This window comes from Artemia franciscana, chromosome 8, assembly GCF_032884065.1.
Source record: "Artemia franciscana chromosome 8, ASM3288406v1, whole genome shotgun sequence".
Taxonomy (NCBI): Eukaryota; Metazoa; Arthropoda; class Branchiopoda; order Anostraca; family Artemiidae; genus Artemia; species Artemia franciscana.
The window spans coordinates 38343973-38370810 of NC_088870.1; the positions used below are offsets into that span (position 1 = coordinate 38343973).

General features: G+C 34.1%; 1 protein-coding gene across 2 annotated transcripts in view; it reads left to right on the forward strand.

The window, feature by feature from the left end:
* LOC136030392 (sodium-dependent phosphate transport protein 2B-like) overlaps positions 1–26838 on the forward strand; it is a 58288-nt gene that overhangs the window by 25910 nt on the left and 5540 nt on the right. For both annotated transcript variants that reach the window (XM_065709335.1, XM_065709336.1), the window contains exons 2-8: positions 505–629; positions 3028–3166; positions 5744–5884; positions 9692–9823; positions 17515–17706; positions 19902–20038; positions 24480–24579. In XM_065709335.1, the coding sequence (XP_065565407.1) occupies positions 525–629; positions 3028–3166; positions 5744–5884; positions 9692–9823; positions 17515–17706; positions 19902–20038; positions 24480–24579 (946 nt within the window). In that variant the 5' untranslated portion in view covers positions 505–524. The remainder of the gene's footprint in view (positions 1–504; positions 630–3027; positions 3167–5743; positions 5885–9691; positions 9824–17514; positions 17707–19901; positions 20039–24479; positions 24580–26838) is intronic.

Below are 26838 nucleotides of genomic sequence, written 5' to 3' on the forward strand. Positions count from 1 at the left end.
TATATTCTTTCACGAAACACTGGGTCTGTACATCTCCACCTTTTAGATTTCATGTTCCAAAAATAGGTAAAAATAAGTATACTCACACCAAAACCTTCTTATAATAAAACCTTTAAGGGCATATTCAGGATTTTAGTTCGGGGGGAGGGTAATTTATTAGTGGGGAGGGGCTTACGAAAATAACATTGCGAAACGCATAACACAAATTTGTTTCTGTGTAATTTTATTACTTGTTAATCAAACTGCTAAAGCATAATGACTCGACCTATAATTAGATTGATATTATTTTTGTGGAAAAGATTAAGATGCTAAAAAAGTTCTTAGAAATCGACCAAAAATCCAGCTATAACCGGCTGTGTTCTTTTTTACCTTATCATTACCTATTCACGTTAGTTGCATGCGAATAAAAGGCACTCCGACCTAATCTATTGCGCTATCGCATATTTTTGTTAAGTACAGCATATCATCTAGTATAAATACTTAATGCTTCCGTTTTGTCTTTAGCATTTCGCTCAGTGTCGACTATGGATAAAAAGAGCGATGCTCTTCAGATGGAGGCTATGGGTGAGAGGGTGGATATACCCGAGGCTCCTCCAACCTACCAACAAACAGTCCTTGAGGAGTGCAAGGTAATTCTTGATCCATGACTTACTTTGAAATTATCTTTACTGAAATTATTAACAGAATTAAAACATTTGAACTGCAAAAATGAAGAAGCAGAACGAATTAGTTAATTTTGATAATATACACCTTCAAGAAAAGCTATATCTTCTTGATCGGTTTGATATCGTGTGTTTTAGCTTTATTTTTGCGGATTTTTCGTTCATTTTTTTTTCTAATTTGGTGCTACCAAAACCTGCATAAACGTATATGGAGATTTTTTCCATTAAAAATCGAATTCCTGATTTATATAGTTTTTAAGGTATACATGTTTGTATATGTTTCCTCTTAATCAGTTCAAACATTTACATGTCATTTTCACTGTCATTGGTACCCTAAGTCTCATGACCACCCCACAAACATGTATCTATCCGAAAGGATAAGATGCTTATATGGTTGTATTTATTAATTTCATATCTACCCACTCTCCAAGCCAGATTCATAGGACTGCTTGCGCCCCACTCACAAAGAGATTTTACTAACAGAGAGATTTTTCTTGGGCTAGTTTAAACCAATCAGAATTTTCATAGAATTTTTAGTCAATCAGAAAATCATGTAAAAAATCTGGTTGGCTCAATATAACCCAAACTAGATATCTATATTAGTAAAATCTCATTGTGAATAGGCCTTTAGAATTATTTTAGAAAATTATCTCGTCCTCCTTGAAAAATGGGAAATTTTCGTATTTTTTACAAACCTTCTCAACGTTTATTTCGATCTAAAGAAGAAACACAACATATTTTTCAAAAATGCAATTTGGAAGGTGGATAAACTTAATATCAGTTATCAAGTGACAGCAAAATTGTTGTCTTACTTTGAAGCATTTAAGTTCCAAAATCACATATGAAAAATTTGTACAGGGAACGTAATCATTCATTAAGTTTATGTGAGCAGGCTGTGAGGATAAGACTCCAAAACTTCTGTCTTGAATTCGAAACATCATATGTTACACAGTTTAGTTTGTATCACAGCCTAAATAGACACAAGCTGCGCAAACATTTTTCAAAAGCAACACATAGCTATCGTCGCGACATTAATTGGCGCTGCGTCAAAACCAGACACTCTCGCAGTTATAAAACATGGGAAGTTCCTCTTACTCGGGTAGTTTGAGAGGACAATGACATAAAAGGGCAAAAATGTGTTCATTGCTATTAAAACTACTTATCTCTTTCACTCTTGTCGTGATTAATAGCCTAGGCTAAGAAATGGCTAAAAAATTATTTATTACTCCTGGAATAGAGCCAAGATCTTTCCATGCTGATTGGCTGTGGGAACGCCGGGGCTAACGCCTAGTCTAAAGATGTGTCTTGAAATCCTTCTATGGGCAATATGCGACTCCGCGCAACTGGTGTCTATATTGGCTGGGGTACAGCTTAAATACCAATACAGTTATGAAAACTCCTATCTTGCCCATGAGAAGCTTTTGGTACAGAGCTCTGAACTTGGCGCCACCTCCAAACTTCCGCTCCGACGTGTAGATCGTACTACAACACCATAGGTGGGAACGCAATTTTGTTTTGTTGCATACACAGCTTAGATACCAATACCATTTTCCTGCTACCAATTAGATACCAATAGTAGTTTTCTGTCTCCAGCGCCTAGTATCGCCACCACGCACCGTGTCTCAAAAATAAATAGAGCTTTCATAACTGTATTGGTATCTAAGCTGTGGACTGGGGTTCGTATGGAAAAGGAAAAGAACGAAAGCTGTTGACTGATATTTAGGTTTGATTATGTTTTCTAGGTCACTCATCACGTTTATGGCGCCGTATGATTTATACTGTAAGAAAAAATTCATAGCAATTACCCATTTGTATTTTGAAGTTGAAGGGTCGCAAACCCCCTCCCCTGCTAAATCTGTTGAGGGACAACATAATTGTAATAGTAACGCAAAAAAGTAGCAGAAACAGACTACTACTATTAATAACAACTGACTGCAGCACCAAGTCATCTGAGGCCAACACAGCTATGCACGCTTCTCCTTCATCCCAGTCTATTCAAAGCCTCCCTCTTTACACCCTCTCAGGAAGTTCCCGTTTCCTTTAAGTCTTTCTTTATGACATCCTTCTATCCCAACCACGGACGACCTGCTTTCTGTTTAGCCCTAAGCGGGTGGCCGAAAAGGACAATCTCAGACTGAGTAGGCTGCCAGATTCCCCTCTGGATGCGCTCTTTAGATAGTAAAGTGAAATTCGAAAGTATTTAAATTCAACCTTGACTGCAGAAATCTATCTTGGTGGGACAAACTAAGTTCACTAATTACGTGAAGTATATTGAGAACCATTTCAGAATGGGCGCGCTATCGTATCCCCCCTCCCTCTTCACAAGCGTCATCCTAAACATTGATTTTTAAGTGAACTTTTTCAGGTAGTGGAATATACCGATAAAAAGGGCTATGATGTTGTTGATGTGCCCTTAAAGGTAGAAGAGGATGAAAAGAAACAACAAGCAGCTATAGATCCTTGGGCAATCGTGGATTTGACGGATGATTCACCTAAATGGAGAGGTGAGTAGATGATTATTTTTTTTCGTTTTGAAGCACATTTTTGACCAATTTTGTTGGTCTGTATGAAGGTTTAGATTTCAATTTGGGCCAAGGGTGTATGCAAAATTTCTTTATATTCATTTTCGTTACGTTTTTATGAGCTGGGAAAACTTTCAGGGGGAAGGGTTCAAACCTTATAACCCCTATCACTCTTAGATACGGCCTTGCTAGGGTGACAGGGCAAAACTTAAAAGCTTGGTCAAGACTGTGTATCTCCTCATTCTGACACTTAGTTTTAAGAGACTTACGGGGCCAGGCATGGACATTTACCCTCATGAAACTGAAAAAATTACATTTTATATTTTCATTGAAACATGTTTTTTTGGGGGGGGATTTCTATTGCAAAACAATTAAAATGGCCCCCTAGATCTGAGAAGAATTACGTCTTACCCTTCCCCCAATTTTAGTGAATTGGTGCCACTGCCAGTTATTCCCCTGAACTTCGGTTACCTATATAGATATGAATTGTTTCCAAACTTAAAGTGTTATACATTTATTATAATACTTACTTGATATGTACATTTTATTAGCAAAAATCTTTTCAATCATTTTGTCTTTAATGCTATATGCATAAAATACATATTGTTTAGTTCAAATTTACTTAGTCAATCATTTTGATCTATGATCTATCATTAAATATAAAAAAAAATAGTTTTTTTTAACTAAAAGTAAGGAGTGACATTAAAACTTAAAACAAACAGAAATTATTCCGTATATAAAATGGGATGTCCCCTCCGCAATCCCTCGCTCTTTGCGCTAAAGCTTTTAATTGTTTTAAAAAGTAGAATTGTGGCAGAGTCAAACCTCCAGCACCTACGTGCTGGAGGAGGCACCTAGGCCCCATCCAGCGTACACTTTATCCCAAACTCACTGGATCAAAATTTTGAGCTAGCCATTCTGTTCAGCGTAGTTAAAAACCTTATAGCTATGTCCAGTGGTCCTAGAATTATAGCTAGGTCGACCCAGTGGTCATAGAATATTGCGAGACGGCTCATTATAACGGAAATTATAAGTTCTAGCGCCCTTTTTAAGTGACCAACAAATAGATTGCACCTAGGTCCCCTCCCACGCACATTTTTCCCCAAATTCACCGGATCAAAATTTTGAGATAGCCACTCTGCTCAACTTAGTCAAAAACCTGACAACTATGTCTTTGGCGACGACTTAATCCCCCACAGTCCCCGGGGGAAGGGCTGCATATTGCAAACGTTGATCGTTGTTTACGTATAGTAATGGCTATTATGAACTATACAGGCGTTTTCATAGGGACTTTTTCGCATTGGGGTGGGGGTTACATGGGAGGATCTTTCTATAGAGGAACTTATAATGTTGGAAGAAAATTTCCATAAAGGGGGCGCAGGATTTTCTAGCATTATCTAAAAAAAAACAATGAGAAAATAAATAATTGTTTTCAACTGGAAGTAATGAGCAGCATTAAAACTTAAACGAATATTAAATATTAAGTATATAAAGGGTGTCTCCTCCACAATACCTTGCTCTTTACGCTAAAATATTTTTAGTAATTTTATTTATTTATTCCACCCCCTTTGTAATTATCATTTTTAAGGACTTGGAACAAAATTCAAGCTTCAGTGTAAAGAGCGAGGTATTGAAGAGGGGGCGAAACAACTCATATACGTAATAAAATACACAAATATAGAATTTTGTTACGTAAGTTAATTTGAAAGGTACATATGTTTATTACTAACAAAAACGTTCGTAAAAAAATCTAGGTGCATTTTTAACTAACCAAAAGTTGGAGGACAGCTAGGCCTCCTCCCCCATCCCTTTTTTTTATCAAAATCGTCCGATCAAAACTATGAGAAAGCCATTTAGCAAAAAAAATAATATGCAAATTTCGTTTGAATTATTCATGTGCGGTGAGCCAAAGTCAAAATAAGCATTAATTCAAACACGCTCAAAAATTAAATAAAAAAACTAAATAATTAAATTAACTAAATAAATTAAATTAAATAATTTTTTTTAACTGCAAGTAAGGAGCAACATTAAATGTTAAAACGAACCGAAATTATTCTGTATATTGAAGGGGTTGTCCCCTCCTCGACGCCTTGCTCTTTACGCTATATTGTTTTAAAAAGTAGATATGCGACAAAGAATCTAATTTCAGCGTAAAGAGTGGGGCGTTGAGGAGGGGACAACCCCTTTCATATACGGAGTAATTTATGTTCATTTTAAGTTTTAATGTCGCTAATTACTTGCACTTAATTAGCCTTCTAAAGAGAGAGAAAGAGATATTTTTATTAAACCAAAATACGTCAGAATTAACAGCCACCCTGGAAAGTAAAAACTCATCTGAGGGGGGGGTGGGGTGGCAAAAATACACAAAAAAAATAGATGATTATATAAACCGTGAAAGAACTAATACAAATCACCCATCCTAATCGGCACCACAAACCTTACAACAGAATAAATTAAAATCCTACCGTAAGAAGCCATAATAAGCTATTCAATTATTTGGTTATGCGCCCCTCCTTCCAACAAAAAAAAGTCAGTTTTATATTTTTTTTTCATTTTCAGAACTTGACTGCAAAGGCAAATTTATGCGTATCACCATTAACCTATTGAAATTCCTCAGCGCTCTGGCTTGTCTTTACTTATTCGTCGTCTCTTTGGATTTGCTACAAGCTGCTTTCAAACTTCTTGGTGGAAAATCGGCAGGTAAGTTTAGACTGTAACAAACCAGTTATCAAACAGTTCGTGGTAACAAACTGTAGTAAGGAGCGACCCGGCTGAATAGTAACCGAAACTCTAAAAAACGGAATTTTGATACCCATGTATACATCAAAGAATTGGATTTTGTGCTAATTTTAAATATGCAAGGTTCATCAGATTTAGTCTTACTATCGAAAGCTACGAGCCTGACAAAATTTGCCTTGTTTTTGAAAAAGGGGAAAACACCCCCTTAAAATCGCATAATCTTAATGAAAATCACACCATCAGATTCAGCGTATCAGAGAATACTACGGCGAGGTTCTAAGCTTCTATCTCAAATATCGGTTCGGTATAGTATCGGTTATTGGGAAGTATACTGAAGTTTCCAGCGAGAATTTTTCTGGCGGTGGGGGGGGGTTACGTGAGAGGATCTTTCTGTTGAGGAATTTATCATGGGGGATGAAAATTTCCATGAAGGGAGCGCTGGATTTTCCAGAATTATTAAAAAAAAGATAAATTAAATAAGAAAAACAAGTTTTTTTTCAACTGAAAGTAAGAAGCAACATTAAAACTTAAATGAATAGAAATTATTACATATAAGACGGGGTTCGTCCCCTCCTCAATACCTCACTCTTTACGCTTATGTATTTTTAGTAATTTCAAAAGAGCTATTCATTCTAATTAAACGTCTTTTGTGATTCAGGGGTCATTCTCAAGGAATTGGAACAAAATTTGAACTTTAGTGTAAAGAATGAGGGATTGACGAGGGGGCGAACCCCCTCATATACTCAATAAAAATATACCAATATAAAAGTTCGTTACGCAAATTAATGTGTAAGTTACGTATTTTTTATTTCTAATAAGATCGTTTGTAACTAAATTAAAAGTTCTAATGACCTTTTTAAGTAACAAAAAATAATGGAAGGCAACTAGGCCATTCCCCCCTTTTTTTCTCAAAATCGTCTGATCAAAATTTAAGGAAGCGATTTTGCAAATAAAATAAGACTGATATGCAAATTTCGTTTCTGATTATTCATGTACGGCGAGCCAAAATCAAAAGCTGCATTAATTCAAAAACATTCAGATATTAAATAAAAGAAAAGTCTTTTTTTAACTGAAAGTGAGTGACATTGAAAATTAAAACGAACAGAAATTATTCCGTATATGAAAGGGTCCTTTCCCTCCTCAACGCCCCGCTCTTTATGCTAAAGTTTGACTCTTTGTCACAGTTTTACTTTTTAAAAAAATAAAAAAAAATTAGTATAAAGAACTGTTTTCTATTTGTAAGGCACAAGATTTAGGTTTATTGTTGTTACTGTTAATCATGAGAAAGTTATAATACTATGCTTCATAAGATTTACCTCGAAATTTTTACTGTGAAAAATATTAATTTTGGTCTTTTCCAAAATTATGCTCCCTTCCCCTATGAAATTACAACGTACATGTCTGAGTAGATCCATTGCTGTCGCGATGGTATTATAGTAACATTACAGATATGAATTTTTAGGAAATAATATTTCACTTTCCAAAGGTAAAAATATAATAGTTTTTCGCACTTAAGTAGATTTATTTTGAAAAATATCTTTTTTTGCATCTTCATTTGGAAAAGTTGAATCAAAGCCCCCCTCTTAATTTTTGTGAATTTAATTTTTCTGGGCCCCTGTTGGCCAATTTTATCTTGGGATTTTCCATTATTTTAAGAACAAACCTTTGGCATAAAATATTTGATTTCAAAAGTGTTGCCATTTTGATAAGAGAATATCTTAGCTTTGGTTATTATATTTCCAAAATACGTGCTTGATAAAGTTTAGTGCTTATTTTAAAGTTTTGTTTTCCAGGAAAACAGGATGTGATGTAATAATGACATTCAGTTTCATTGTATATCTATTATAGAACAAAATTAAAATTCCATTATCCGGTTTTATAGGTTTGCTAACATTTTGGCTTAGGTACAAATAGGTATTATACCTGTGTATTGTTTCGATTCGTTTTATTCAGCTTTATGAATTTCAAAGTTTTGTCAGTGCTTTCCTTCAGGGTTTATATAGCAATTACAGCGGCAGATAAAAAAAAATCCGTTAGGTCTTTGCCCTTTATCTGAGGAGGTACCCATTTCCTGTCATAGGTGTATATCACCTCGTGATCCTGAGCCAGATATATGATACTTTTTTTGGGGGGCAATATTTTGAAGGAGTTCTACTTAAAAAAGCGCCAAAAATAAGCAATATGTGTAAAATATATAAAACAATTAGGCTTCAATCTTAAAATTTCAGGAGTGTGTGGGTATTGAGCGTTGTCTCGCCGAGCATATGTCAAAGGCAAGCATATTTTTTGTACATTCATGCTTAGAAACCTACCATTATGACTATGATTTACGATAAGCAGCTTTGTGCGCAATCCTGTGCTTTTAATTTTATTTTATTTTTGATAAATCTCTGGAAGTGTTAAAAGAATCAGATATGTTGATTTCTCATGAAAAGTCTAATATATTCCTTGTCAAAATTTCTACGTTTCTCGAGATATAGTACATAATATTCGATTATTCGTTTATAATTTGGAGACATTTTTACTAACGTTTTTTTCCTTTTTGTGATAAGTCGGATATTAGATAAGCATAAGACTTTCTCGAATAGTTTTTTTTTTTTGTTTAATCCGAAGTCTACCCTCATATTAGAATGTGAATTTGAGGAAGAAAAACTGTAATATAGTGAATGGAAACGTATGATAAATATTATAATAGACCTTTTTTTTACATAAGAGAATCCAAAGCAAAAGAATTATATTCTTAATTGATGCCACTAGAAATGTCCTTGAATGAAGGAAATTCCATGCTTGATTGTTTGACCCTAGGAAAAATAGTCAAAACCCATCCCAGTATCAACACAGCCGTCAAGGGATTTAAAATTAGTAGTAATTTATTAATTAGTTTACTGAATAGTAAATCAATTTAATTAATTAAATACAATTTAAATAATTTATAAACTAACTAAATAAATAATAATTATAATTTAATTAATTGGATGACAAATTAATTTATTATCTAAAAGAAATAACAGAGACAAAATCAATCGGTAGCACACCAAAAGCGTTGCTTGCCAGGGTGTGCTACTGACAAAAAAGAGCGGAAAATAGAAGAGAAAAAATAATAAAAACAAAGAACAAAAAAACAAACAAGTTAATCTATAATAAGCAGAAGGGTGAAACTTTGTACCGGTAAAAAAGCTTACATAAATAATTCATACACAATAAAACAACATAATATCATAATCTCGAAGCAAAAAAAAAACACAAACAAATAATAATTATTATAAATATTAATTCCATCAATTTCAACCTGTTTCAAAGTTATGCCTACTAAGCAACCCCACACGCAGCTCGGTTTTAAATTGAATAATGGGCAATTCTTTGGTACTTGGTATAAGTTTATTCCACGGCATAGCCCCTTCTAAAAATAACTGAAAAAGCAGTCCTACTTGAAACTAGGCGAGGAACCTAAATATCTCCACTTGTTCGAGTTCTGTGACCATGAACATTAGATCTTTCCCGAAATATTCCTGTAAAACATTCTGGAACGCACCCATAATATAGTATTTATACATAGTAACCAGTGTATAAAAATCACGCAATCCATTTGCTGGCTTCATATTAATCATATTAAATTGTATCAGCCATGTGTCATTGGTAAGCAAAATGGTAAGCCTAATAAACCATTTTGCAGCTTTGTGAAAGGGATTGCTACATTTAAATGACTGTCAATAAAAACAGAGATTGAATAATTTAAACCCCGGGTGACAACATTAATCTCTTTTTAAGGTTCCATTTTCTCATCCGAGTCTCTTCTTGGAAATCCAGTCGTAGGTATCATGCTGGGAATCCTCACAACGGTTTTAGTGCAGTCATCATCAACATCGACGTCGATTGTCGTTAGCATGGTAGCAGCTGGAAGTAAGTTTATTTTATATCGTAATGATGGTGGTATTTTATGTCTAAGCTTCTTAAACCATGTAGAAAAAATTATGCGTATAACGTTTTCCTTAGCATTTTTATGTATGTATAAGTGTATACTTTTATGCACTTTCATTTGTGCGTAGAAAAGCGTGCATTAATTTGAGCTTACTATAAAGATTTGATAGAAGATAGAAGAGCTTTAGTGAAGCCCTTATCCTTGTATGATAAACCAGACAAACACATTAGAGTGATTAGTGCTATGTACGAGAATAACGCTAATGCGGATAAGGTGGGAAATGAGATTAGTAGCTGGTTTCATATTAAATCAGGAGTTAGACAGGGTTGTGGTCTATCCCCATTCCTATGGATCATTTTGATGGAGTTTGTCCTGAGGAGCACAGCAAAGTCATTTGGGAGAACACACGAACAACTGGGGAAGTAACACTCTCCTATACTGATTATGCTGATTATTATCTATTATTATCTTATTTCTTATTATCTCTTATACTTAGAATACGCTGATGATTTAAACATCCTAGATGAAAGTGTTAGCAAAATGAACGAATCTCTAGAGGTTTTTCGGGTTCAGGGTCCAGTAACAGGATTTAAAATTAATTTTAAGAGAGTTACGTCGCAAAGGCTAGGAGTAAGTAAAGGCTTAGGAGTAAGTGAAGATGGAAAGGTGAAGTTGGGTAAGGAGAGGATTGATCAAGAAGATATCTTCTTCACCTTTGTAGTATTAGCAGTAAAGACAATGGGAGTTGCGAAGATGTTAAAAGTAGAATAGCCATGGCTCAGGGTGGTTTTTCACATTTGAAAAAAGTTTGTGAGAATAGGAAGAGAATTCTGCAAACCAAGCTTAGAGTATTGGAAGCTACAGTGATGACAATGGTCAGATATGGTTCAGAACTGTGGGCGCTCCGAAAAGCAGATGAAGATTTGCTAGATGTTTTCCAGAGAAATTGCATACGGATTTTTCTGGGTACCCGGCTGACTGACTGTATTTCAAACAGTAGACAGTACGAAGAGTTTGGTTCAATCTCACTTTCTCTAGGGCTAAACTATAGGAAATGAATATCCTATAATGTATAGAAAATGTATAAAATCCAATATAAACTATATAGGGCTAGAATTATATATATTCCATAAATCTTGAATTGACAAAGACGAATAGCACTCGTTGAAAGTGTAGCGCATTTATAATATCTCCAGAGATTATTTTTCCTTCTCCAGCTTTTGAGAAGTCTGGATGTCATCCATGGGTTTAGAGGAATAATCCTTTTAGACCTGCGATTAGAAGGTGGTACTTTACAAATGCTAAGAATAGCCTCTTTTATGGTTCCATAAAATGACTCAAATAAACAAGAAAAATCCTTGTCATTATCAAATAAGCTCCACGAATTTTTCGCTAATTAGGTACTATCGGGATGAACCATGAGCTTGAAAAAGAAAATATGAAACTAAATAAAAAGAAACTGTAAAAAAGAATGACTTAGGAAAGGATACGCATCAAGAAAATATTAACCGGTCACATACTAATATATTCATACAAATAATTTATTTTGCGTATACGAGTTTCACCAGGAACTTTGGCTAGAATTTGACCATGATCAGACCAAACACTTCTTGGGCCAAAGGGTCTAACCTTTGCGGTTCTTACGGAAAGTGTGAATCTTAGGCCGGATTGATGAATATGACTTGGCATTTTGGAAAGCTTCGTAGAACTCTTGCATGGGGCCAAAAAGGATGGTTTTTGCTTGTCTTTGAGCCAGAGCCTATAATGCGTGAAATGAAGTGGAGTTTTATAGCCCGTGTCTGAGAGAAATATCTGAAGTTATGCAGTTAAGCTTTCGTTTCATCAAACCATGTTTGGCTTTCGAATGGAAAGCTCTGTTCTAGCAGGCAAGCAGGCAGGCACCAGTTTCAATTGAAGATGGATTGAAATCTATAAGTGTTAAATACATGCAGCAGTTATCCGGCCCCACAGCCAATATATCTTCTTTGAGTGATAAATAGAAAAATTTACAGAAAAAAAGTGGCATTTTCCCACGGGTTCGAAAGTGCTGCCATCTATTGTTTCTACCCATTTCTGTTCGTGATTTCAGCTGAGTTCATCTCGGTTTTTCGCACTTGGGATTGCAGTAGAGAAATGGTATCAGATGTCCCTCTTAAACTTTAAAAGTTCTCTCATTGGTAAAGAAATTAGAGTTTATCCTTCAATGCTTTTATCCTATGACATTAGAAACTCAGCCTACGGCAAAAAAGTCAACTTAAGAACTAAGACAGATAGATTTTTTTTTCGACGGCAGTAGATTGCTCTTAATGAGCTCATCAAAGTATATGTCATCCATTTTTTGGTAGAAAAATTCCACCGTGAGATGTACCAATTTGAAAGTTCAAAGGGGTTGACAACTTTAGCAGTAAGGTACACATTGAAACCAAAAATAGCCCGATACCACCTGTGAGACATATAGGAGAGTTTTAAGAAACATTAAGCTGTTAGCTCATAATCATCCTCGGCAATGAGGGGTCCGCAAATTTTGCTAGCTAGTGCGCCTATTAGTTGTTTCCAGTGTATTTGATGGTAAGACCAATTTGGTTCCGGGGTTAAGACATGTAGGGAACTCGTTTATTTTAAGATCCTTACAGATTAACAATTTCAGAGTTTAATCGAAGCGAGGAAAAAAAACAAATCGTTGCTCTCGCAACACTTTGCTCGGTGAAGCCGAACAAACGTTGCCGCAACACCTCACGTTGCCCATGAAAGGTAGATCTAACTTGGCACTAAAATATGGGTGCTTTTTCTGGGGCGGTTCCAAAAAATTGCAGGAAGGCTGTGAAAAGCATTGAGCACCATTAACAAAAATAATGATTTCTGGTCAAAGGGTGTATTTTTTCCACCGACCAGTTTCCACTAATTGATTTTCATAGGCTAATATGCACCTTTGGTCTCTTTTTGTAAATATAATTTCGCCCTCTCAAAGCTGGATAATTGCCTCAAAGAAAAAGATTTTGGCCTTAATCATCCAAATTATTTTTGACAGGACGTAGCCCTTTCTCTTGAATTAGGGGACAGATACAAGATTCACAATTCTACAGGAGAAGAAAAATGAAACATTTGTTTCATTTCCTTTTTTAAAACATAATGGTAAAGGTCAATGAACATGGAAAAGGGTAGAAGAAGGCAACTGTCATACATATCCTACATGGTACCTAAGAAAGTCCAGATTTGTCAACAAGTTTGTTAACTTGGTTGACCAAACACAAATAAATGTACTTTGAAAACTTATTTGCCATACTTACAGATACGTCATAGATATATGCGTCATAGATTACAATTTCTATTCTTGAGAGTCCTACGTAAGAAAGTCCAGATTTGTCAGCAAGTTTGTGAACTTGGTTGACCAAACACAGATAAATAAACTTTGCTAATTGATTTGCCATGCTTATAGATACGTCACAAATACATACGTCTGGATCACAATTTCTATTCTTAAAAGTCCTACCTAAGAAAGTCAAGATTTGTCAACAAGTTTAGGAGCTTGGTTGATCAAACACAGATAAATGAACTTTGTTAATTGATTTGCCATACTTATAGATACGTCATAGATACATACGTCTGGATCACAATTTCTATTCTTAAAAGTCCTACCTAAGAAAGTCAAGATTTGTCAACAAGTTTAGGAGCTTGGTTGATCAAACACAGATAAATGAACTTTGTTAATTGATTTGCCATACTTATAGATACGTCATAGATACATACGTCTGGATCACAATTTCTATTCTTAAAAGTCCTACCTAAAAAAGTCAAGATTTGTCAACAAGTTTAGGAGCTTGGTTGATCAAACACAGATAAATGAACTTTGATAATTGATTTGCCATACTTATAGATACGTCATAGATACATACGTCTGGATCACAATTTCTATTCTTAAAAGTCCTACCTAAAAAAGTCAAGATTTGTCAACAAGTTTAGGAGCTTGGTTGATCAAACACAGATAAATGAACTTTGCTAATTGATTTGCCATACTTATAGATACGTCATAGATACATACGTCTGGATCACAATTTCTATTCTTAAAAGTCCTACCTAAAAAAGTCAAGATTTGTCAACAAGTTTAGGAGCTTGGTTGACCAAACACAGATAAATAAGCTTTGATAATTGATTTGCAATACTTATAGATACGTCATAAATACATACGTCTGGATCACAATTTCTATTCTTAAAAGTCCTACCTAAAAAGTCAAGATTTGTCAACAAGTTTAGGAGCTTGGTTGACCAAACACAGATAAATAAGCTTTGTTAATTGATTTGCCATACTTATAGATACGTCATAAATACATACGTCTGGATCACAATTTCTATTCTTAAAAGTCCTACCTAAGAAAGTCCAGATTTGTCAACAAGTTTAGGAGCTTGGTTGATCAAACACAGATAAATGAACTTTGCTAATTGATTTGCCATACTTATAGATACGTCATAGATACATACGTCTGGATCACAATTTCTATTCTTAAAAGTCCTACCTAAAAAAGTCAAGATTTGTCAACAAGTTTAGGAGCTTGGTTGATCAAACACAGATAAATGAACTTTGATAATTGATTTGCCATACTTATAGATACGTCATAGATACATACGTCTGGATCACAATTTCTATTCTTAAAAGTCCTACCTAAAAAAGTCAAGATTTGTCAACAAGTTTAGGAGCTTGGTTGATCAAACACAGATAAATGAACTTTGCTAATTGATTTGCCATACTTATAGATACGTCATAGATACATACGTCTGGATCACAATTTCTATTCTTAAAAGTCCTACCTAAAAAAGTCAAGATTTGTCAACAAGTTTAGGAGCTTGGTTGATCAAACACAGATAAATGAACTTTGATAATTGATTTGCCATACTTATAGATACGTCATAGATACATACGTCTGGATCACAATTTCTATTCTTAAAAGTCCTACCTAAAAAAGTCAAGATTTGTCAACAAGTTTAGGAGCTTGGTTGATCAAACACAGATAAATGAACTTTGCTAATTGATTTGCCATACTTATAGATACGTCATAGATACATACGTCTGGATCACAATTTCTATTCTTAAAAGTCCTACCTAAAAAAGTCAAGATTTGTCAACAAGTTTAGGAGCTTGGTTGATCAAACACAGATAAATGAACTTTGATAATTGATTCGCCATACTTACAGATACGTCATAGATATATGCGTCATAGATTACGATTTCTGTTCTTGAGAGTCCTACCTAAGAAAGTCAAGATTTGTCAACAAGTTTGGGAGCTTGGTTGATCAAACACATATAAATGAACTTTGATAATTGATTTGCCATACTTACAGATACGTCATAGATATATGCGTCATAGATTAAAATTTCTGTTCTCGAGAGTCCTACCTAAGAAAGTCCAGATTTGTCAACAATTTTGTTAACTTGGTTGACCAAACACAGATAAATGTACTTTGATAATTGATTTGCCATACTTACAGATACGTCATAGGTATATGCGTCATAGATTAAAATTTCTATTCTTGAGAGTCCTACCTAAGAAAGTCCAGATTTGTCAGCAAGTTTGTGAACTTGGTTGACCAAACACAGATAAATAAACTTTGCTAATTGATTTGCCATGCTTATAGATACGTCATAAATACATACGTCTGGATCACAATTTCTATTCTTAAAAGTCCTACCTAAGAAAGTCAAGATTTGTCAACAAGTTTGGGAGCTTGGTTGATCAAACACAGATAAATGAACTTTGATAATTGATTCGCCATACTTACAGATACGTCATAGATATATGCGTCATAGATTACGATTTCTGTTCTTGAGAGTCCTACCTAAGAAAGTCAAGATTTGTCAACAAGTTTGGGAGCTTGGTTGATCAAACACATATAAATGAACTTTGATAATTGATTTGCCATACTTACAGATACGTCATAGATATATGCGTCATAGATTAAAATTTCTGTTCTCGAGAGTCCTACCTAAGAAAGTCCAGATTTGTCAACAAGTTTGTTAACTTGGTTGACCAAACACAGATAAATGTACTTTGATAATTGATTTGCCATACTTACAGATACGTCATAGATATATGCGTCATAGATTAAAATTTCTATTCTTGAGAGTCCTACCTAAGAAAGTCCAGATTTGTCAGCAAGTTTGTGAACTTGGTTGACCAAACACAGATAAATAAACTTTGCTAATTGATTTGCCATGCTTATAGATACGTCATAAATACATACGTCTGGATCACAATTTCTATTCTTAAAAGTCCTACCTAAGAAAGTCAAGATTTGTCAACAAGTTTGGGAGCTTGGTTGATCAAACACAGATAAATGAACTTTGATAATTGATTTGCCATGCTTACAGATACGTCATAGATTAAAATTTCTATTCTTGAGAGTCCTACCTAAGAAAGTCCAGATTTGTCAGCAAGTTTGTGAACTTGGTTGACCAAACACAGATAAATAAACTTTGCTAATTGATTTGCCATACTTATAGATACGTCATAGATACATACGTCTGGATCACAATTTCTATTCTTAAAAGTCCTACCTAAGAAAGTCAAGATTTGTCAACAAGTTTGGGAGCTTGGTTGATCAAACACAGATAAATGAACTTCGATAATTGATTTTCCATACTTACAGATACGTCATAGATATATGCGTCATAGATTACAATTTCTATTCTTGAGAGTCCTACCTAAGAAAGTCAAGATTTGTCAACAAGTTTGGGAGCTTGGTTGATCAAACACATATAAATGAACTTTGATAATTGATTTGCCATACTTACAGATACGTCATAGATATATGCGTCATAGATTACAATTTCTATTCATGAGAGTCCTACCTAAGGAAGTCCAGATTTGTCAACAAGTTTGTTAACTTGGTTGACCAAACACAGATAAATGTACTTTGATAATTGATTTGCCATACTTATAGATACGTCATAGATATATAAGTCATGTATCACAATTTCTATTCCTAATTTCCTTTATCATATGGATGTTGAAATATTTATATTCTACTTCCCTGCTGTCTTAACCAGTTTTCATGTAAAACTAGTTAACTTTTCCATTTTTTCTTACTGTTCAGTATTTAATCTTCAGTATTTCTTGTCTTTTCCCGTTTTCATGTCTAATTTGTTAAGCTTTGAGTATTTAATCTTCATTATTTCCTGTAATCTTCCACAGTTTTTACATTCAATTAGTAAAAATTCTCTAATTTTTTTTCAGCATTCATTAAACAATTTTTATCATATCACGCTGTCTTTTCTAGTTTTCGTGTTAAATAATTCAACTTCCCTATGTCTTTTAAGTGTTCAGTTTTTCAACTTTCACTGTAACTGCTGTCTTCCCCAGATTTCTTGTTATATTAATCAAACCTCAAACTCCATGTCAAAGAAATTCATTCTTCCTATTTTTTTCAGTGTTCAGTTTTTCAATTTTCACTGTACCTGTTGTCTTCCGTAGACTTCTTCTTACATTAATTAAACCTCTCTGCTTCTTTTCACTGTTACGTTTTTCAGTTTTCATTGTACCTGCTGTCTTCCCCAGCTTTCTTGTTATATTAATTAAACTTCTCTGCTTCTTTTCAGTATTTAGTTTTCATTTTACAGTGTATTCTGCTGTCTTTTTCAGTTTTCTCGTTAGATAATTGAACCTCCTCTACTTTTTTCTAGTACTGACTGTTCAAGTGGCTATACCAATTATAATGGGAACAAATATTGGAACTTCAGTAACAAACACTATAGTATCCTTCACCCAGATCAGTAATAAGAATGAATTCAGACGGGCTTTTGCTGGCGCTACCGTACATGATATGTTCAATTGGTTGACAGTCATCGTCTTATTCTCCGTTGAAATGATAGCTCGTAAGTTGAAGTTTAAGTTTACAGGTCTTTAGGTCGGTAATGGTAATTCGACAGGTGTTATATTTGAGAAACAGAGAATTTACCTAAACAAATCATTGTGACCAAAAAATTCTTATTTTCTTTTTACTCGCCTAAAATTTCATAAAGTAAACCAATCAGATCTTAGAACCTGATGAATACACTTGTATCACAACTACCTGAGTTTCGAAACATTTATTACTTACAGTTAAGGAATAATACTTATGGTTTACCAGGTACGTCACGAAAATAAACGAATAAAATTAAAGAACACATTTTAACACGAAAATATACGACAATAATATTTCTTTTTCTCTTTTATGGGATCATGAGCCACAACATAAGTTTTGCAGGGGACTGGAAAAACTGGAAAAGGTGTGCCTGGCTCTTAGGTATTATTAAAACACATGTTCATAAAAATTAAATGGACTGTACCCACTTCCCTCGAATTAGTTCTCCACAAATATTTGACAAAATGTTGCCTAAGGGAGCCTTATTCCCTAAAAATACCTGATTCACGAAACTTATAAATATCATGGACCACTTCTGTGTTGTAAATTAATGAATAAATATGTACCTAATTGGAAAAGTGTACCAAACCGGAAGTCCATATTAAAATTCTTATAGAAAAGTTTAAGCCAAACTGCATTTAATTTTGCTAATTTGAAGTGAATCACCGCTAGTGTGGTAATTAATTTTCATCCTTAGATTTTTATTCTGTGTAAGAACATCTAGGAATTTTTCATCGTTTTTCTACCACTATATAGTTGGACTTTCCAAGGAAATTTAAGCTAGAAAGCAATCAAATTTCTTTCGAGATAACTTAAAGGGAAGTAGAAAGAATAATAACCGAGAGTTCACATGCCTGTAATTTTTCTTTTTTTGTGATTATCATTGAATTTGACTTCAATGAAAAAATCGTTGCATTCTGTGAGATGACAATTTAGACTTAATTCTGTATATACATTTTGACAGCTTTATATCATAGTGAGAAATTTGTCATTAAACTTATTTCAAATAATTTTCAAAATACTTTTTAATTTAAAATTCGTTTTATTATACACGGGACAGGCCTTGCTGATATGGAAGGTTGGCCTATTTTATGTCTTACCTTACATCTCTACACTTTTCTGGTACTATCTTCCAAGCTTTCACGATTTTATATCCATTCTTGTTCTATTTTTCAGCTTTTGAATAATTTACTAGCTATTTCTTAACAGGATCAATTAATTTCTCAATGCTCTTTTTCAATTTTGTTCTCCATTAAGTTTTTCTTTTGCTGGAATTTCAATTTATCATTAATACTAAAATAAACCGACTAAGTTTTTGTTTCTTAATATCGTCGAAACCAACTTCAAAATTTAGAGAGGGGTTGATAATCGCCAAAAAGCGAATTATTGATCCTACTCGTGTAAAATAAGGGCTAAATCGTTTTGGATTACTCTATATTCCGAATCCAGGCTACGCAAACCCTTCTCTAAGCGTCAAAGGTGAAGAGAGCAAAGAATGACGTATGCCCTAAAGTAGAAGCGGGTTTCTGCATGGTCTGGTCCGTTTTTCTCTCTTTCTTTTTTCAACATCCCTATCTGTTAGTGTCCCTCTACCCACCTTTCTCAACCCACTGGAAACCTTTTGATTCGGGCCTAATTCGACACTTTCGACGTATAAAACTCCGAATTCATTATCACTCTTTTGCTATTTTACCCTGCTTTAAAGAGTTTTGCGAATAGACTGAAAAGTCTGTCGTGTTTCGCGTTCGGAATAGTTCGATAAAACCCTCAAATAAAGGAACTGACATTATTGTCTTTTGTTTTTGGCATTCGTTCCGTTCATTGTTTTTGGATAACCTTTTAGTGTTTATGTGAAAACAACCTCTAAGTATTAAATATTTTTTTACATAGGGGAAACTGAGTTTCCTCACCCCCCCCCCCCCGCCCCAGCTAAAGTTTAGTTTCTTCGAATATCATGTCAAGATAAGCCTGCATAATTGAAGCATCCACATCAACGCGTCAGTTTTCTTTAGTATATAATTACTTTAATGGTATTACGCGGCTCATTTTTCTATTTTAACTGTCATTTTCACTTTATTTAGATAAATTGGCTCCACCCCCCGAGTTTTGATGAAATTACGCCATTGCTCTTATCCAGTGTAGTAAAAGCTATTATTATATTTATAGGCGGAATTTTTGGCATTGGATACTTAGAATTTGTCAGTGGAGAAATTACATCTGGATTAAGTGGAAGTTCTGGAGCTGGTGGTGAGATTGAGATCCTGAAAGTGATAACAGGCCCTGCCGTGGATCTTATAGTGCAGGTAAAAATATTATATTTGAAATATAATATAATTCCAATATATTTATATATAGAGTCCTGTGGTGGCGCAGTGGATTTGACCTTAGCTTGGTAATACGGGACCCAGAGATCGAATCGCGCTGCAGGAATGCACTGCAGGGCCGACGCAGGGACCTTAATAGTCAAGAAGCGTCGTTAATTCTTAAATAAATAATAAATATTTAAAAATAGAAATATAATATAACATAATAATATAATATAATTATATAATATAATTATATAATATAATATAATTGAAATATAATAATATAATATAATATAATTTGAAATGAAATATAATTGCACTTTGAAATATCGGGAGGAAATGTGTAAGCGTACCATGAGAGTTCTTGCTTAAATAGATAACAACTAAAATAGATACACTTGATCAGGAAATGAAACACTTCCAGGGTTGCCACTGCATTTGTGGAACCACCCATTCTATCAGAACACTAAGAAAAAGAAGTAATACCTTCAAAAATAGTTGCTGCGCCCACTGTTATACTGATGACTAAATAAAGAAAAAAAAATTTTTCTCACAAAATACTATTGTTTCTTTCAAAATCTCATTCTAGAGGTATGAAATATCAACTTACAATTTTGAAGCAATGGGTGAAAAATATTAAGACGGACCATAGATTTATAACCTAAATAGACGCTGGATAATGCAAAAAACGTTTTGAAGCACGTGATTAGGTACACAGTCATCACGCAGAGGATTGCCACGTCATTTTGTAAGACTCGCTGTCTTCCCGGAAAAAGCACTTTTAGAAAAAAAGCAATCTCTCCGGAAATTGTTCTTGCACAAATTTGTGTAATATTCCAAAATTTTAATGTACCAATGAATGCTTTCTGAAATAACGTGTGAAAATGTATAGATGGGCCATAGGTTTTTTCGGTTTAGGCTTCATTATCCACAAACAGAAAAACAATTTTTTACTTTTTACAAGTGTGTAGCATAAGATATTAGCCAGATACCAAATAACATAAAAAAGGCTTTGAAATTTTTGAGCAGATAAATAGACGTCACGCACAGTATTACCTTTTCATTTTGTAAAACTCAACATCTCACCAGGAAAAAGTAATTAAAGTGGAGAAAATTACCATCTTCAGAAATTATTCGTACGTATGGTGCTAGAATGCCAACAAATAAAGATAAAGAATTTAAAACTTTCCGTGACAGTCTGCTTTTTTCAAAATTCTATCTAATTTCTCAAAATCTTTTTGCATATGTTAAAAATATCAACTTAAACTTCAGAAATGCTGGGTAAAAAATAAGGATTAGCCCTGGATTATTACCAGAACTGATTACATAGTATAGAAAACGTGGTGAAATAGGTGACCGGGAAAACAATCACTCCACACAAGGTTGTATTTTCGTTTTGATAATAAATATAATAATTTATTTACAACAAACTGCAAAAAAACAATGTGAGGATAGTGGAGTAAAAAGAGAGAAAAGAGAAATAAACATCAGAAAAGAAAAAAAATAAATAAGTATCACAAAATAAACAGAAATAAACGGATGAGTAAAATGGTACAACACAATAAGTGCAACAAAAACAACAAGGAAAAAAAATTCAACAGAACAAACGGATGTGCCCGTGATACGGGGTAAGCCGCCAATATGATTGTGCCGATAACTTATCATGAAGCTCCTCTAGTTTTGCAGTTATATCGGGAGCTTTATGTTTTCGGATTATTCTCCGATTTCGATACAATAGAGGTAGATAAAGCAGGTATTTACAGTCTTTATAGTAATATCTACGTAGTTTACACAAGTCACTTTTTTCAGTAGAATGAAGGTGTCGGGAAGATAAAGTACAGAATGACCACAAAAAACTGAATACAAAGAAACCAGAGTCTTTCGATTGTACTTAGACCAGTTTGACACAATCTTAGAGTATCCAAATCTAACTTTTTTACAAGCTTCATATATTGCAGACCGGCGGAAGGACAAAACATTGTTTACAAATTTTTAACCCAGGCCACTGAACACACTATCCTTAAGTGGGAAAACCGCTTCAAGGTAAAAAAAATCTAATGCTTTCCTGAGAGAAAATCTTCATTTTAGAAAAAATCTTGTACAAATAGTACAAACGTCATATCTCTGGCAACCCTGATCCTGTATCTAATACAAATTGTGGAATCAATCAGTTTAGGTAATTTGGAAAAAATAAAACTGCTTGCTCTTGTGTCAACCGGCTTAAACACATGAAAGGAAACCAGAGGTAAAATTTGGGGATGGCATGGAAAAAAGTGCAAAAGACCAAAACATATACTTTCGGTAGTCTATTATAAATTAATACATCTGGGTAGTTCCCAAAATTTCAATTTATATATGAAATGTACAGTGAACTTTGAAATTAAGTAGAATAAAACAATGTTATTAACAAAGCAGTTTGGAAACTTTAATGAGAAGAGATTGCTTATATACAAAAAAAAAACTTTTACAAAAGGGAGCAGTTCTACCAAAAAAAATAGTCCATTCAGTTTTTTATTTTGTTTAACAGATATATTTAATTTGAACTCAAATACTTGATCTGCGAAAGAAGGGTAAAATATGGAATAATAGGTAAAACAGCAGATTATTTCTATACGGCTTTTCTTTATGGGTTGAATCTAGGCTATCCTATGCCAGGTATGAAAAACTTCAGCAAAGATTTAAAGTAAAGAAGTTGCTTTCCCTTAGATAGAAATCTTAGTTAAAATTTACACAATGGAATAAGCCTAGGTGGCCACCGAGTGGTCTAATAATGTCAATAGATCAATGAATTTATGCCTAAAAGATGTCGACCCAAACAGGGTAGAATCGACTTGAGTTGAGAGGCTAACGATGCATTCCTCATTGTCAACAGTCAAATATGTCTTATGTATACAAATAAATGAAAATACAAAAACATAAATGGAAATGAAAAAGACTATTGTAGAACGTGTACCTTCGAAATTGTTCATTGTTCCAATATAGGCTGTATATTATTGTACTGTATCAGATTAGCGACGCTTCTTGGCTACTAAGGTCCCTGCGTCGGCCCTGCTGTGCATTACTGCAGGATGATTCGATCTCTGGGTCCAGTATCTGTAGGTCCCGTATTGCCAAGCTAAGGTCAAACCCACTGCGCCACCACAAGACATAGGCTATATATAATTGACTAAGTCATTAGTTTGAATTTGAATGCAGCTACCTGGCAAAGGGGGGAAAATTTATCTTAGAAAACTTACTACCCCTATAGAAACACACCACACGATAATGTAAAGCTTTTTTACAAAAGAAAACTATGTATGTCCTCAACCTTATCTGCCTTAACGTTTTGAAAATTTTAAAAATTTAAACATGAGTAGACTAGGTTGCATAGGTGGTTACCACATACCTCTTTATGACCTTTTTATATGACATGGCTTCTATATTCGTCATTTATTGCAGCTTGATTTTTCTTAAAATGGGTATTTTCATAAAACAAATCGATGAAGGTGCTCAGTGGTGAAAGTCTGTAAAGGACTAAACGTCTTAGCAACTATAACAAAAACAATTGAAAGTAAATAAATAATATGAGAAAGAGAGAGAAAATCGGCCTTATTTCCAGGAATAACGACGCACGAAATTTTTGGGTAAGGGGAGATTTTCTTTCGATTTAAATTATTTTTCAACGTCTAAGGGAACGACATATTCATTTTTTATTAGATGGAAAATACCCAGAAAAAATATTTTCTAAATCTAGGAGGGAGAGCAATGGTCCCCTTAAATATTTAGGCAATGCGAAAAAGTAAATAAAGACAAAACATAATAGGGAGAGGGAAGGAAGGGACATGAAGAAAACAGTTCTCTGTGCCCTGTCTGAGCCTTAGTTAGATTAAGAATATATATATATATATATATATATATATATATATATATATATATATATATATATATATATATATATATATATATATATATATATATATATATATATATATATATATTTTATGACCTTTCTTACATTTTCTTATTTTTTGCAAGCGTTAAATTATTAGACGTAATCTTTGAAATTTATTAGTCTTTTATTTCAGCATTAACACTTCTACATGCAAAGTATGTTCTTTAATCTGATTTTTTATAGCTTATATTTTATGTCCTCCCTTTATCTTGTTTTTTTTTTCTTTTTTTTTGTTTGTTAGGAAGAGAGCCAATTGTTCCTCCCAATTCATCCTGTCTTCTATGAGAAATGCTAGGCATGTTCAAAAAACGCTAGGTTTTCAAATTGAGGCTCATTTTAGTTCGTTCTTCCCCCAAGAGGTGGGATTTGCTGCTTTCAACTGAAGATGCATATTTATTGCTGATAATATCCTTTTCATTCTCTGTTTAACATTACAGGATAATTACAGGTGCAAGTGACAAATTATATTCATTTTGGTTATATTTTCAATTATTCTTTTTTATATAGCTAAACAAAACGGTTCTTGATAAATGGGCTCTTGGCGAGTGGCAAGATGTAAATAGCCTGTTGAAGACAGCATGCGGTCCAAAGAACAACACCTATAAGTGTAAGTGTTTTACTAAACCTTCACAATATTTATTTTTTTTACGTTTATTGTTTGTTCTTTCAAATGCCTCAAAATATAGATTCAAAATTCAATAATATGCGGCAAGATATCTGATATCAAGATCAGGATCACTGATAAGCTGAAGCAGGAACAGGGGCATTTGTGGTTAGAATCCTTCTACTTAAAATTAATGAGAAATGAAAATACAAAAATTAATGTTAATGACAGCCAATGACAAATCAAAACAATATCAACTAGAATCAATGAAAAATCGAAGTAATGACAAAACTAATGCATTACGGCTCTGCTCTGACAACCCATAATTGAAAACAAAAATTGTTTTAGATGAAAGTGCAGGCTCATGCTAGAACTTGGAACAAAGATAAACTACGCTAGGTTTAAACGAAACTCTTACTGCCTCAGTTCCTGCCAGAGGCGAATTTGCGCCATTTGGGCGCTTTTTTGGTGGATATACATTGAATTTTTCAAATTGACGCATTTTCTTAGGGGAAAATCGTTCATTCGGCTCATTTTCACTAGATAATGGTATTTTCGGCGCATCTCAACTTTTATGCCGGTGCAATTTTAAGCCAGACTAGGTAACACTAGTTCCTGCCCGGTACCATAAAATTTAACTTACGCTTTCGTCAAAACAATCAAGAACAAATGTGCACTTTTTAAGACACTGCTTCAAGAAAGAATAAGATCAAATAGAAATGTTTGGTGATACACATAGGGTTTAGTAAGGCTGAATATTGTCTGAACAGAAAGATAAGTCTGCAAACAAAGATTAGACTGTTAGAAAGTAACAGTGATGACAATTATCAAATATAGTTTTGAAGCATGGGCGCTCCAAGAAAACGGAGGAAGATTTGTTAGATGTTTTAGAGATAAACTGCCTACGGATTGTTTTGGGTACCCGACCGACTGACTCTATTTCAAACAGTATGCTTACGAAAACTGTGGTTCAATCCTTCTTTCTAGGGCTATAATAAGGGAAAGGTTTGAGATGGCAAGGGCACACTATGCGGATGAAGAATGACAGATTGCCAAAGATTGTCCTTTTCGGCCAAGCGTCTAGGGCTAAACGGAAAGCAGGACTTCCGCAGTGAGGGTGGGAGGATGTCGTAAGTAAAAAAATAAGGAAATTGGAACTTTCTTGGGAGAGTGTAAAGAGGGAGGATTTGAATAAATTGGGATGGGGGAGGAGCGTGCGTAGCTGTGTTGGCCCCAGGTAACTTGGTGCTACGGTGAGTTGTTAGTAGTAGCATTAGTAGAATATTGTTCGATACTTAGTTCAAAGTATTGAAAAATAGGGTAAATAAAACACTTGCAAAACATTGTAAACACTCATATAAAACATATATGTTTAGTGTTCTGACAAGCATTCAGTAGATCAGAATTAATTTTTAGCTAAGGAGTTTGGAGGATAGAGCCCACTTGTTATTGTTATAATCTATTTCATATCCATTTAGGTCCTAAGCTAGTTGTTTTCATCAGAAAAACTCTTTTTAAAAAATAATCTAAATTATGTCTGTTTTTATTTTGATAATAAACCGGTTGAAAACGTCAAAGTAATGTGCTTAAGTATAAAGAACACCAGTGTTTGGAAGAGTACCCTCATCCATAAATCTCTATAGATCTCCAAACATCCATAAGTTGATCTCTGAAGGTTAGGTTTCTAAATGTCTGTCTCACAATTTTGCTTTACTTGGGATTAAAGCTGACAACACAGGTCATTGAGGTGTGATGTCTATTGCTACTAAAAATTACACTTGAAAATAAAGAATATTTCGCTTCAATGAGGACTCTACTCATTTTCTACACCCAATGGTTTAACTTCAGGAATTCTTCTATTCCTGAAGAATTTTTTGGGAGGGGGATTCCCCTTACCCAATTGTCCATTCTCAGAATTAAAGCTTCCTTGCCTTTTAGAAATATATACAGCACTCCCCTTAGAAGATGATGTGCAGCTATTAGAAACTATACAAGCGTCAAATGAAGCAACATAATCACGTGCAGTTCTGAAATTAGACCTTTCATTTCCTACAGACTGCATTCAAGCTTGGGTGCGCCATGCATCATCAATAGGTTGGATGATATTATAAACATAGATGCTGGACATAACTATTTAAATGATTGTCCATTTTAGGATTTTACTATGATAGCATTTTGGTCCTATTCAGACCAAAATTGTTGTCTTACACCACCTTGTATTTAGCTCAATCCATTCACCGAAATCTAGTTTCAGTGACGCTA